The 14,528-nt window shown below is 34.1% G+C and overlaps 1 protein-coding gene and 2 long non-coding RNA genes across 3 annotated transcripts in view; 2 read left to right on the top strand and 1 right to left on the bottom strand.

Moving 5' to 3' along the window:
- Positions 1 to 10,242, bottom strand: part of cry1b (cryptochrome circadian regulator 1b) — a 24,405-nt gene extending 14,163 nt beyond the window's left edge. The window contains exon 1 of the mRNA NM_131790.5: positions 9,514 to 10,242. Coding sequence (NP_571865.5) covers positions 9,514 to 9,671 — 158 coding nt within the window. The 5' untranslated portion in view covers positions 9,672 to 10,242. The remainder of the gene's footprint in view (positions 1 to 9,513) is intronic.
- LOC137488261 (uncharacterized) lies at positions 4,884 to 5,849 on the top strand. Its single transcript, XR_011007230.2, has 4 exons — positions 4,884 to 4,961; positions 5,237 to 5,274; positions 5,564 to 5,591; positions 5,771 to 5,849. It is a non-coding gene; the product is annotated as an uncharacterized lncRNA (long non-coding RNA).
- Positions 5,887 to 7,142, top strand: LOC141378734 (uncharacterized). Its single transcript, XR_012393992.1, has 3 exons — positions 5,887 to 6,258; positions 6,356 to 6,459; positions 7,032 to 7,142. It is a non-coding gene; the product is annotated as an uncharacterized lncRNA (long non-coding RNA).
- Positions 10,243 to 14,528: the final 4,286 nt, after the last annotated feature.

The raw sequence follows: 14,528 nt of genomic DNA, 5'->3' as shown, positions 1-14,528 counted from the left end.
AAGTTTGTTTTCTGTGTGTTTAAAAAAATAAATTACCATTCAAATGTTTGAGGATGGTAAAAAGAGTTTAAAAATGTTTTTATGGAAATATGTAATCAATATTACAACATTACTAAAGGCTAAATATCACTTTTAGGGTTGCATGATATTGTAAAAAACTGACATTGAAATATTTAATTTTTCTATGATATATATTGCGATATTAAGTATAAATTCAGCATATGAAATGAATAGGTCTGTTTGGAAAGAATACAATTTTAGCAAATTTGCAGTTTAAGCAAAGTCAAAAGGGTTTGCTAAAAGCGAGAACTGAACCTTAAAATAAAGTAACCTTAAGTTATTTCCAAATATGTATATCGCAGAAAAACAATATATTGCAACGTTAGATTTTTCCAATATTGTGCAGCCCTAATTATATTAATAATTAAAAACGACAACGAACATACTAGGAGTGTTAATGAATCACAGTTGATCCATGATTTGTATGGATCACAACCCCACAGTTCGGAATGCACGTCACCCATCAACTTGTGGGTTAATCCAACATTTATAACAATTGCAGAGAGATCGCATCCCGCTTCATTCAAATCATGTGTATGAAAGCATTTTGGGTTCCCTGTAAAATGATGTCTTTAAAAGTTGTGCTGAGACCTACCTAAATGCTTTCTTAGGTTATTAATTAATGGTGTTTTCTGTCACTGTTTCTTTAACCTGCATTAATGCATTCAGTGTAAAGCTGCACTATTAAACATTAAAAGATCGTGATCTCAATTCAAACCGCGCCACATGAATGATAAATGATAATGATTTGCATATGTTTATAAATCTTTTGAAGCGCTGCATTCAAATCTGCATTTGATCAAGAGATTCAGTTTTTACACTGTTTCAATTCGTTACAAACAATTAAATAACACAGAAGTACTGGGAGGCGAGGCAGTGGCGCAGTAGGTAGTGTTGTTGCCTCATAGCAAGAAGGTCGCTGGGTCGCTGGTACGAATCTCGGCTCAGTTGGCGTTTCTGTGTGGAGTTTGCATGTTCTCCCTGCCTTTACGTGGGTTTCCTCCGGGTGCTCCAGATTCCCCCATAGTCCAAAGACATGTGGTACAGGTGAATTGGGTAGGCTAAATTGTCCGTAGTGTATGAGTGTGTGTGTGAATGTGTGTGTGGATGTTTCCCAGAGATGGGTTGCGGCTGGAAGGGCATCCGCTTCGTAAAAACTTGCTGGATAAGTTGGCGTTTCATTCCGCTGTGGCGACCCCGGATTAATAAAGGGACTAAGCCAAAAGAAAATGAATGAATGAATGAATGTTTTCAAAAATGCTCCACCTATAATGAAACATAGAGAGTTATTAGGGGTGTCACGATTTCGATTTTTAAATTTATGCTCAATTTCGATTATCGAATCAAAAAATAGAATCGTCTTTGCTGCCACGCCCCCATGTCACGTCGGTTTGGCTTGCCAAGCGGGAAAAAAACAGGCTTGTTGAAGTGCTTGTTAAACTGCAGAAGCAGGAGACCTGTCGACAGAACTTAAACCCTCTCCTCTTTCAATGAAGTCGCCGGGGTGTAAGCATTTTGGATTTTCAGTGAGTTATGTTGACAACGTTGGTGTTGTTGACAAAAAACAACAACACAGTTTTGCAAGCTCTGCTATGTACGTATTACGTACGGTCCGTCCGATAGACAACACCGGCATCGCGATCCTCCGCCCGCCCCCTTTGCAAATCCGTTCGCGAAAAAGTACACACTCAGGCCCTGTTTACACTGTCTTTGTTTTTAAATGCCTTTTTAGAACGACAACGATTTGCTATCCACAGTGGCGTGTAGCATTTCCGAGCAGCCCTCCTTCCTCTCTAACTCTGAAAATGCACATCACGTGACCACACAGACACAGACGCATACACAGCCATGCGCTAGAGACAGCAGGTCCAGGCAGTCAGAGGACTGCTTCAATCTTTCACTCACTTGTACTTTGTCATTTTAGCGAACACCTCAGATACTGTTGGCTGGTTCCTGTTGGTTGTGCGTCTTTTTTTTTTACAGACGCCATTATAACGACACAGATCACTGCCTATTCACGAGTCCCGCAGAAAAAAAGTGATTGACAGGTGGTAATTATGTGTGTATCTTGCCTTTATTCATTTACTGTATGATTTGTTTATGGGTAAAACAAAGACCGTACAGGTCAGGTAGTTTAAACGTTAGACTACAAATAATTAATTGGTCATTAATTAATTAATTATTCATAATCGAAAATCGAATCGAATTGTGCCTTTAGAATCGAAAATGTAATCGAATCGAGGATTTGGAGGATCGTGACACCCTTAAGAGTTATGTGCAAATTGTTGAATCATTAATTAAAAATTAATATGATCTGTTGTACAAGATGTTAGATATTTAAAAGTTCTATATTTAGCATTATCCGCAACAGTAGCAAAGATCATTTTTCGTTTTCAAATATTTCCCTATTTTTCAGCTGGTGCTTTTCTGATTTTTATTTTTAATAAAATTACGTTTCAAGTCTGTTTGTTAAACCAATGGTTTTTGCAGTCATATTTTTGTATAAATGGAAACCAATTGACCTCTCCTCCCTTTTTTGCTGAACTAAAAAATGGTCCGATCTACTGTATGACTCAAAAACCATATTGTGATTCAAAGCATGAGACTTGTGATCCGTTACAACACTACAATATACTATACTCTGTATTCACAGTATTCACCTGTCACTTCACAGAAATAAATTGACTCACTTAATAAAATTAAATCAGTCCATGCGACTTAAATCAGTCACATGATGGACTGATTTAATGTTATAGGTAAAAAAACTCAGATTTGCAATAAAATATTTTCAGTTTAAATTCAAGGATCAACAAAATAGAGTAAGAAACAACATAAGGGAGAGTAATTATTTTCAGAATTTGGATTTTTGAGTGAACTAACCCTTTAAAATAGCTTCTGTATTTTCACTGCATAGCATATAAGTAATAACAGGCAAAAATGAGTACAACATCTTGTACATTGGTGTATAAATTCAAAAGTACTTCACTATTGCTACGACATCAGCTGGGCTTCGTTTGACACATGCCTATTAAAAATACTGTAGGGCTATCCAGGAAATCTACACACATGAACTCTCAAAAGAAGCCTTTGTGTGAGTTGTATTTTTGGCAACAGATTAACAATGGAGAGGTGGTGTACTGTAGGCGAGAGGTTGTTTGAAGGAGGAGAGAAGTAGGTCAGTGCTGAAGGGGAATGAGGTAACAGCATCTACTGACACACTGACCTACTTCCACATGTCCTGCACCGACTGAGAAGAAGAGGAACTGTATGTTACATCACCGCTCCGCTATGAGGGGGTGACCACTCAAGTATCCCATTAGGAGATCCTAATATAGTACTTTCTCATGAAGATACAGCCCTTAACTACTAACAGCAAAAGCAGTTTCTTAGTGGAGTTGTCTGTATTGGCAAGACACAAGTCCTTATAAATTGGTAGTGTACACTGTAAAAAATTTCCAGGTTTTCACAACAAGTTACTGTAATTTTTCACAGTAAATTACATTAGTATCCCTTCACAGTATTTAACTGAAAAATTCACAGTAATATGTTGTATTCATAATTTTATTGTAAAATTACGGCAGGTAGCATGATTACAGCAAATTACTGTGAAAAGGGCTATATCTTTTGCACGTTAGTTATAGAAATTCAAACCTTTTTTTAACTCAACGTAGAAATTATTACAAATGAACTTTTAACAGATAATAACAGGATGTTATAGCCCCCAAAACTATTTGGTTACCAACATCTTTTTGGTTGTACTGCACCTTTATTTAATTTTATACAGTTAACATAGAATAGGAAATAATATTTAATGAACATAACTGTGTGCTTAGCCAAAACATAATAAACTGGAATAAAAAGTAATTAATTTATGAAACCAAAGACTGTTAAACAGCCAACAATTATTTCAATGTCAAGGGAAATGTCTGTTTTAGACGGTTTCATGAGTATTGGGCACCTGTTATCGCCTGGAGGTCACTAATCTCAGAATATATATATATATATATATATATATATATATATATATATATATATATATATATATATATATAAACCACAGATTACAGTTTTAAACAACTACATTCTAGCATGAAAAACAGTTAAAACTTCATTTTCGGACGCATATAGAGCCATCGAAGACGGGGCAATTGTCCCAATGTCTAGCCTGAAGACACATGAGTAATGAGCGCCGTTACCGCCTGGAGGTCATAGATCTCCGCTACCGGCAAAACACACCTAAAATTACACACAATCTTTACTAACAATCCACAGATTTGAGTTTTGAAGAACTACATTCTCGCATGAAAAAGTGTTAAAACTTTATTTCATTACATATTACAAGCAATATTTATAATATTATGTGCCTTCTCATCCACCATTACAGCTTGATGCAGCTTGGTGCGAAATGAATCCTGGGAGGAAAAAATAATAATTCTCAATACACTCCAAACGAACTTTATTCTTATTGTTAAAGTCAGAGATATGTAATATTTTGAATGGCGAAGAAAATAATTAACTTTATATTTCAATCAATATATCACTTTTGCACTGCTTCGGTTCAGGACTCGTGTGACAATGAATCAGATTCAGATATTTTATCAGACGTGTTCATAAGCTCATAGTCATCAACAAGCAATTCGTGTACAAGCAGTATACGAACCAAGCAATATGATGAAATATTAATGAATTATATGTCTGCGTCTTACAATATTATACAAAAAGGAATCGTTTTCAGGCGAATTCGACTCTTTACTGTTCACTTAAAGGAGCCGAATTCGACTCTTTACTGTTCACTTAAAGGAGCCGATTCATTAAACAGAACTGACTCGACTCGACCGCAACAAGCGCCATCACCACAGACAACGCCTGCGTAGTCTCTTCACCCAACGGATTCATCCTCGGTAAGTGTTAAAATATGACTTTTAACTAAAAAAAATTATTGTTGTATGTGTATTTCTGTATAGTGCATGTCACTTAACAGGAATTTACTGAGTACTTTAGTTGTACTCGCACGTACAGGGTTTAAGCCCGCCTTTTTTTAAAACAAGAAATTAACGATGCCAGATTGTGCTTGTAGTGTTTTCTGAGGTATTAGCATAACGTTAACGTTAGTTCCTGAAAAAAGAAAGGGAATTTTCTTTAATTAACTTCTTGTTAACTGCATTTTCTGTTTCAGTAACTTTACAAGACTGAAGTAAAGGTGAAATGACTAAGGTAAGCTCTGACCTTCACTTAAGTTAACGTTACGGTTACTCACCATCATGTACGTTAATATTGTTCACTGTAACGTTAACGTTAAGTTAGTTAAATAAACTAAACTCATTATGAAACAAGTCTGTTTTATTAAATGAGGCTTAATACAATTCAGTTGTATTCTTTTAAACTAACACTAACACAGTATTTATTGTATATTTCTCACTGGTGTTAATGCATTGCTAACATTTACTAATGAGAACTAATTGTATATTGTCACTAACTGTAGATTTTATTTTTTGGTGTTCAGGTGTAACTGATAATAGCTGAAGTGTGAGGTGAGTGTTAATTCTGAGCACACAAATATAACCTAAATTCATTATCACAATCTAAACCTATATATATATATATATATATATATATATATATATATATATATATATATATATAGATTATGTGTGTGCGTGTGTTAGGTTGAGTCTTATTCTACTCTTATTATATTCATATTTTTTTGCAGCCTCAGTCACTGATGTTGAAACACTGATGCTACCAATCAACCCTTGCTTGATTATTAAAGGTAATGTTGATGCCTTCCTCATTTTTATTAGATTTTTTAATGTCAGGTTTTTCACAGATTTGTTGTGAGCAGTTTCTTGTACAAACTCTTTTTCTTCTTCCAGAAGTTCCACCAGTACCTCCAGTCATAGTAAATATTAGACAAAGATTTTTTTAAACTATAGTTTTTATTTTTATTAGCAATTTTACTGGGCATGTGTGTTTGTTTGCTTGGTTTTTAATAGGCAGAGCATGGAATGTCAACTTTGTTTCTACAAACAAATTTAATTATTCACAAACACCTCTAATTTAGTCCTTCTTTCCCCCTTTTAGTCTTATTCATTGGAGGGTCGAGTGGTCATGGGACCTCACCTGGATTTCACAACTGACTTTGGATCTGGTCTGAAACTGAAGTATGCTGAAGATGCCTTTTGCACTCTGGAATTTAAGGTAATAAATATTGTAACTGAGGGCTTGTTTTGGGGGGGTTAAACAAGGAATGTATAGGAGCACAAGTCATGACTCCCCTTGTCCCCTTGTAATAAAGGGGTGTGTTGCAGACTCAATTTGTTTGTCTGTGCTGGAGACCAGAGGGGAAGCTGTCTTTAAAAGGATGGGGCTCTTATACCATATGTGAAGTTACCTATTCAGGTGAGTGGATTACATACAAGTCATTGCAAATGCATAAATAGTGGGAAATTTTTACTGGGCGGCACAAATTAAGTAAAACTCAAAAAACGTTTATATTCAAAATATTTTGAATGTTTGCAAAAAACTTGATTGAAATGAATACAACACAAGTGCTGTATCACTTCAATCAAGTTTTTTTTGCCAAATTTTACTAATATTCAAATCATGAAAAATTAGCTTGATGCAAGAAACATCCAGCTAGTATTCAAGAGCAAGTGCTGTGATGCATGTGTTACCTTTGCAATAAGTGTGAACCCAGCATTAGATTATAGTCTGTAAACAGAAGGTGTAAATCAAATCAACTGTTTTAAAATGCTCTGCCTTGGTCATTAAAACCACTATTTGTTGTTGGACTGTTCTTGATTGTGTGTTTGTGATGGAAATGTTTTTCAGATGTTTTTGTTTAAATGATTGCAGTTTGACTGAGCTACAGTATTGTCAGCATGTTCAAACAGAGCTAACAGTAATTTTGCTCTGTAGTGTCCCAGTAGTGTTGTATGAAGCTAACTGTTTGTCTGCCCTTTTGCTTATAGGTGCTTTTTCGGCACCAGTTTGGAGATGGAAGACAGACGAAGTCCAAGAAGCAGAGAAGACACATCAACCAGCAAGTGTGTAAAATTATAAGGAAATGATTGACCTTGAATAGACGACTGCCTAATTTAGCAAGAAGTTTTGTCTCTCTCTCTCATGTGTGTATGTATGTGTATGTATATATATATATATATATATATATATATATATATATATATATATATATATATATTTATATATATAAAATGAGAGAGAGAGCGCACTCTGAAGCACTGCTTTTTATATGTATGCTACATATGATGTCAGATTTTTTTTATTAATATGTTCTTATAGTATTTTTTGAGGCTTCACCTTCACCTTTTGAAAGTTTTCTGAAATGTTTACACGGATGTCATTAAACTGTTAAATAAATCTGTAAAATGTATGTGTGTTTGTTTTTATTTTGATTTTAGAGTCTTCTCAGATCACCCAAAAATGAAGATTCTGTCGTCATTTACGCATCCTCAGGTTGTTTGGACACAAAGAGGAATATTTAATATTTTTATTCCTGTGTTTAACAAAAAAAATCATTTTTAACAGAGCTGGAGCAACCTGAGGGTGAGTAAATCAAGATAGAATTTTCCTTTTTGTGTGACCTAAATTTGCTTTGAAATTTTACAGCACCAAACTGTTAAATTACAGTAATCCGGGATATGACTGTAACTTTACAGTTAAATCAGGTATTTAAACTGCAATCTACTGCTAAATCACAGTAATCATATTGCAAATTCACAGTAAAATACAGTTAATTCCACAAGATAATACTGTGAAATCACAGTAACAGACTTTATTATCTACTGTAAAGTTACAATATATGGTTGTAATTTCACAATAATTTACTGTGACAAAACCACAGTAAATTACTGTGAACTACCTCACAATAATTTACTGTGAATTTACATACAGTAATTTACTGTGAAAGTAATGCAATTATTAGCCAGTAATTTACTGTGAATTTAAGGTCAAATTTTTTACAGTGTAAGCTTAAATAAAAAGTCAATCAAATGGTCTTTCAAATGGACACACAAAGAAGGGCTTTTCTTAACCAGCAACCAAAATTAGAATAGGTAAACAAGACAGTCTTTTAGCATTGTCACAATGCAAATGCAGATCTGCACTCAAATCAGCTTTTAATCTTTATACTAAATAATCCTATCATAATAATATATTATTATTATGATCATATATAATGCACACACACACACACACACATATATATACATACATACGTACATATGTAAATATGTTTGTACGTCATATGTACAGACAGACAGATAGATAGATAGATAGATAGATCGCAGGAACTATTTATTAAAAATTAAAAGAATAAAAAAAATTACAAAGTTAAATAATATCTTTATTTATACAATGACCATAATATTTTACAATTGATTGTTAAATTTCTGTACTTGAATACCGTTAGACTACCCCAAAACCATAAAGGACTACTTATTTATTTATTTTTGGTTTTAATTTAATAGAATTTATGCAGATGCACACCACAGAAAAAGTCTTGATCATCCCAGTCAATAGAATCTTTCCAAATAGAGCTAATTATATTAATATTGCAATACATATTGCAGCAAAACAAAATATTGCAATGTCAGATATTTCTAATACCTTGCAGCCCTAAAATGCAAACATACATAGATATTCATTTGTTTATTTGTTTATTTTTGATATTTGAAATTTCAATAGGACTTGCAGAAAATATAGTAACAATGACTTATGCAAACAAAAAATACTTGTCTGCATATTTAACAATAATTATATAATAACAAAAACAAATTCATTGTCATTTAATGTTTTTGCTATGCCACTTTTTCAAAACACTTGGCGACACAATTCAGTAAATCCTTAACAAGTTAAAATTTGTATGAACACTTATTATTTTACACATTTTAATAAGCACTGGTCAGAATAAAATGTAAAATGTCAATATTAATATTCGTCAAATAACTGGTTTATATAACTGATTAATATATCGTAATAACTGATCCAAAATAACATTTTTATTTATTGTGACAGAAAATCAAGCTTATTGCACCAAATATTGATTTATATTAATATTATGAATATATAAAAAGAAACCCCTTATACACTTTTTGTTTAAAAAAGGTTTGTTGAAAAAGGAATACGAACAAGTCTGAAAAGATGATCACTTTTATGCAAAAAGTGCTCTGAATGAAAACATTTCTGTTTCATATTTTGAAGCAATATCATAGTGGTACAAAAAATGAAAGAAAAACATTACTTAAAAAATCAACATGCTGCAGAAATTATTGCATTGCACTAGTTAATCCAGAGGCAGCAACTAGAGCACCAATGACTTTATTCACTAGTGATATGAAGCACAACAATCCCAAATACAGACAGCTTTCTAGTCACAAGTAATGTCTGATCCCCTCTGGTCGCACACGTGCCCCGCTCAAAAAGCAAACTCACCTCCATCTGCTGATTCCCACATTGGACGATCCGGCAAACCAGGGGTCCAGTATGTAAACGCATCTCAGATTATCGGCTCCCTTTATAGAGTCCCGCAATGAAGGGTTATCATGGAGCCTCAAACCCTTCCTGAACCAGTGGACCGTATTGACAACCATGTCTCCAAATGTATTGCAGCCCCTTCTGAGATCACGAGAGCTCCAGCAACTCCCAAAACTTCGTAAACCCCCCCAAAATCAGATATAAGTAAGATCTGGCGAAGCGTTTGATTTAGCCTTGCTCAAGAAAAACTTGTCCCATGTTGAAGTTGAATCTCTGCGCTCTTGAATGCTGAATCACAAAATTCATATAGCTGCTTTACACACCCTGTGACTGACTGACACGATAACAGGGTGAAAGTAAATTTAGTGTTTAAAATATACGCATAACACGTTACTGTAAAACTGGCGGATTAATATAACACACGCGTAGGAAAATACAGACGAGAAAGCACGCGCACGTCAACAACATGCGAAGGCAAAACAAAACAAAACGACGACAGACGTTCGGTTCAACTTCCTCCCAAAACATTCAGTAAACGCGTATTTTAGAGTATATCTATATGTACGCGCATATTCTCTATCTAAATAACATTGAGAGCGTCGAATATTTGCGAGTTTGTTGTCCTTTAGCTGAATGTCAATTTTAATTCACCCCGTGAACCGTCAGTCAGCCATCAGTCGACTCCGCCCACTCGCTGACGCAAAGGAGCACTTACGCAGTTTATTGGTCAGATCTATCCGCCCACGTAATGTAACATCACGTTTTTACGGTGTGCTCACACACTCCCGCGCTTTTCGTTGCCTTATATAATCATGGATGAGGTAGGATTTTAAACGTAGATATATTCTCGAATATCTTTAATCGTGAGATGTAATTGCCATCTACAATAATAGTGCACAGAAATAAATAAAGTATTAGTGCAATTTTTTCTGCTCGACTCTGATTGGACAAAGTGTAAGTACCCGGATAAGCACATGAACAGAGGCACAAGAGGTAACAGATGAGTTTTGTTTTGAGGAACATTTTGTGCACTGGTAGTTGGATGAAATTCAGTTCTAGTTTGTTAAACGTTACCGCCATAACTTTAGTTCAGCTGTGAGGTTAATGATATATTTGTGGTATAATAGTTAATATGCGGTCATATTCATTGCTGGTGCAAAAGCTATTGAAACTTACAAATAATATTTTTACAATCAACTTTTAACCATTTTAACTTTTAGCCATTAAATTATAATAATATATTTATATTATTTTACAACAATTTTTCCAATGTGCTTTTGAAACATTTACAAGTTATATACTATTTGATACAGACACTTAAATGTCATTAACCCATATAGGCCTACATACAATTATTGCTAATATTAATTATTTTATCAATTGTTATTGGTTAGAAATTATTGAGCACTCAGAAGTGACTGCAATAATTAAAATTATTACAAATTCTATTAGGATTTCTTTAAGTTTTTTTTACTTATATTTTATAGTATAATATAGTAGTTAATATAGTAATCTTTTACTAAATATAGTAAAATTTTGAGTCAGAAATCTCTGTACCCTCTGAAAGGAACCCAACTGCAGCTATCTGAGTTTGAAATATTGGAATGTCAGTCATACCTTATTAGTCCAAAAGTAACTGGATGCAGCCTTTATGATGCAAGCTCTCAATTAGTCAGGCATAATATGTTACATATATTATAAAAAATAGTAAAAACCTACATATGTGTAATGCAATGTATATTCATTTGTTCATTTTCCTTTCCTTCGGCTTAGTCCATTTATTAATCGGGCAGCAGAATGAGCCGCCAATTTATCCAGCATATGTTTAATGCAGCAGATGCCCTTCCAGCTGCAATACACACACACACACACACACACACACACACACACACACACAAACGCAACACACAACAGTTCTGTCTGGTTCTCAAATCTGAATGGCTGGTAGAAAATGCGATATTCCGCAATATCAGCACTTATACAGCCTCTTCACTTTTGTGTGTTACTCTGCCCACACAGCTGCACACTTTAGCTTTAACCCTATCTGAATTTACCTGAACAAACTAATCGAGTCCTGCAGACTTGTTTTTAACCAGTTTAGTTTTTTAATCAAGGTAAGTGTATTGAAGCAGGTTTTGAACTAAACTGTGCAGGGCTGTGGCCCTCTAGGAACTGAGTTTGACACCCATAGAAGGAGAAAAACTCAACAGTTTCTCAGCATAAATTTTAAACTACAGCTGAACAAATCATAAAACAGGTAAGTGACATTCTAAAGCTGCGGTCACACTGGACGTTTCACCCCATAGACTTCCATTCATACAGTATGCATGCGAATGCATTAAACTGAATACACAGCTTGTGCGCAACTTAGCTTAGTAAACTCTGACCTGACTCTGACTTCATGAGACCAATTAAAAATCAAAACATGATCTCTCTGGACAGAAGTGTAAAATATGGAGCTAGCTTTTTTTAACATCTACTCATCTTGTTTAATTCTGCCCCTTTTCGCAGCGCTGTACAACAGAAGTTTGCATGCTCAAGCTCTAGTGTCACCATGGGATTAGTCGATCTTTCTCTTTTGTATTTTGTATTGCTAAATTTATACCATAATAATCTAGTAGTTTGCTATGCTTTGGCTTTTTCAGGGTTAATTTTTGTGAAATCCCCTGTATATTAATGGCATTTCATGCCGTTCAGCCTTATAATCTTGAAATGTGAGCAAAATTACCTGTTTTGTCATTGCTTCAGACATTACGCTATAATTTAAATACTAGTTTTAAATTGACATTTGATAATGAGCAAAAGTTTCTGCTGTTCTGACGAGCTGCATGCGAATGGTGGAAGAAAGCAGTTCCTTTTACAAAGTGGTTTTTGAGACTGTCCGAGTTTGCTTTTCTTTTTTATATATACGATTATGTTGTTGAACTGTTGGATAAATGCAACATCACACTCATAGCATCGTGATATGGCTGTATATCGGCACTGCTAGGGCACTGAGGCACTCTGCCTGAAGACTGCTACTAATGTGATATATATATACTAATGTATATATATATATATATATATATATATATATATATATATATATATATATATATATATATATATATATATATATATATATATATATATATATATATATATATATACTACTATTGTGATATATATATATATCACATATACATATATATATATATATATATATATATATATATATATATATATATATATATATATATATATGTCATGTCAAGTTTCCATCTGCACCATTTTCCTGGGGAACAACAATGGAAATGGTCCATGTCAAAATTGTATAATTTTATGTGGCATGCTGGAAGTATTAGCACCTTTAGATATTGATATTGCATTACAGATAATACATTTTCTCATTTATTAAAAATCAGCATCGTGATCAGATTGAAAAAAACATTAACATTCACAATAGAAACTACCAGATTGATCGAGGACACAATTAGTTTATTGATTAGATTCGCACTTGCCTTAGATCCAGAGAACATTAACATACAATAAAGTAAATGAGGTGATTTATCATTTAAAGTTCAATCTTTTTCTGGCACTACATTACAGCTGATTTTAAAGGGATGGCTGTTTTAGTCGTTAATCACGAGGATTAGTCTGGACAGTCTCAGCCAGCTTCATATATCATCCCATTTAAAATTATTGACCCTTTTTTAGGTGAATGGGAGTAAATTGTAATGTCACTGACTGTTCAAATGTCTCAGTCTGGCTTTTAGTCAGTCTGGTCGATTAGTTTGTGAATGAGACATTACGGTTGTTTTGGTCGAACACCAGATGGCAGTCTACCATGACAATATCCTCGTATAGTCTCACATGGTTTATTGATATGATACTGGTTGATTATAATGTGCAAATTAATTACTAGATCTAGATCCGAAGCTATTTGTGTTCGATGCCTTTACCTCAGGGAGAAAATTAGGCAAAAACAACTTTTATTCTACAGTATATATCAATCGTAATCTAAGGGTTTTTAAACAATGTTGTCAACAGAGGTCAGTGTTGAGTAGAATACAACCTTTGTTGAAGGAATAGTTCAGTCATAAATGATCTTTGTCATCCTTTCAAACCTTTATGTATATATTTTTCTGTAAAATACAAAAGAAGATACTTTGAAAAATGTTGGAAACCATTAACATGCATAGTATTTGGTAATCCTATGATGGAAGTCAGTGGTTAAATGTTTTCAACTATCTTCAGAGTATCTTCTTTTGTGTTTAGCTGATGAAAGAAACTTTTAAAGGTTTGAATCCATTTGAGGGGCAGTAAATAGTGAGAATAATATTATTTTTTGGATTAAGTATCACTATCAACAACTATTAATTCCCAGTATTGGGTTGCAGCTGGAAGGGCATCTGCTGTGTATAATATATGCTGGATAAGTTGGCGGTTCATTCCCCTGTTGCGACCCTTGATGAACAAAGGCTCTAAGCTGAAGGAAAATATATAAATATATCACTTTAAAACTGAGTTGGAAACATATAAACACTTAGGTATTTTTCAGATGGAAAAGGATGAACAGTTTTGCTTTCTATTGTAAGTCATGATGTAAATTTGAGTTAGCCTTTTAGTGCACATTTTTACTTTATATATCAAATACCTACTGTGTTAGACAGAGCTGCTAGAAAATAAGAGGCACTTGATGCGTCACTTTTACATTTAATCTCACACTGAAAAACATATGACCTTTACAGACTGTGGGAGTGAAGTTCACAAGAACCGTCCATTCAAGATGACTGATATATTATGCATACTCTTCATTATTAATGAGCGGGAATCTTGTTACACTGAGCCCCATCTGAAAGGGAGAAAAGGGAAGAAGACAGGTGTTCATTTGATCCCTTGCTTTTTGTCCTCAAACATGCAGCCCTGCTTGGTCCACTGGATCGGAGCAGTTTCATGCATGCTGACTACTAGTTGTAAAAAGTCTATCTATT

Source organism: Danio rerio, chromosome 18, assembly GCF_049306965.1.
Source record: "Danio rerio strain Tuebingen ecotype United States chromosome 18, GRCz12tu, whole genome shotgun sequence".
Taxonomy (NCBI): Eukaryota; Metazoa; Chordata; class Actinopteri; order Cypriniformes; family Danionidae; genus Danio; species Danio rerio.
The sequence above is the reverse complement of the archived record's forward strand: the minus strand, read 5'-3'. Positions and strand labels throughout refer to the sequence as shown.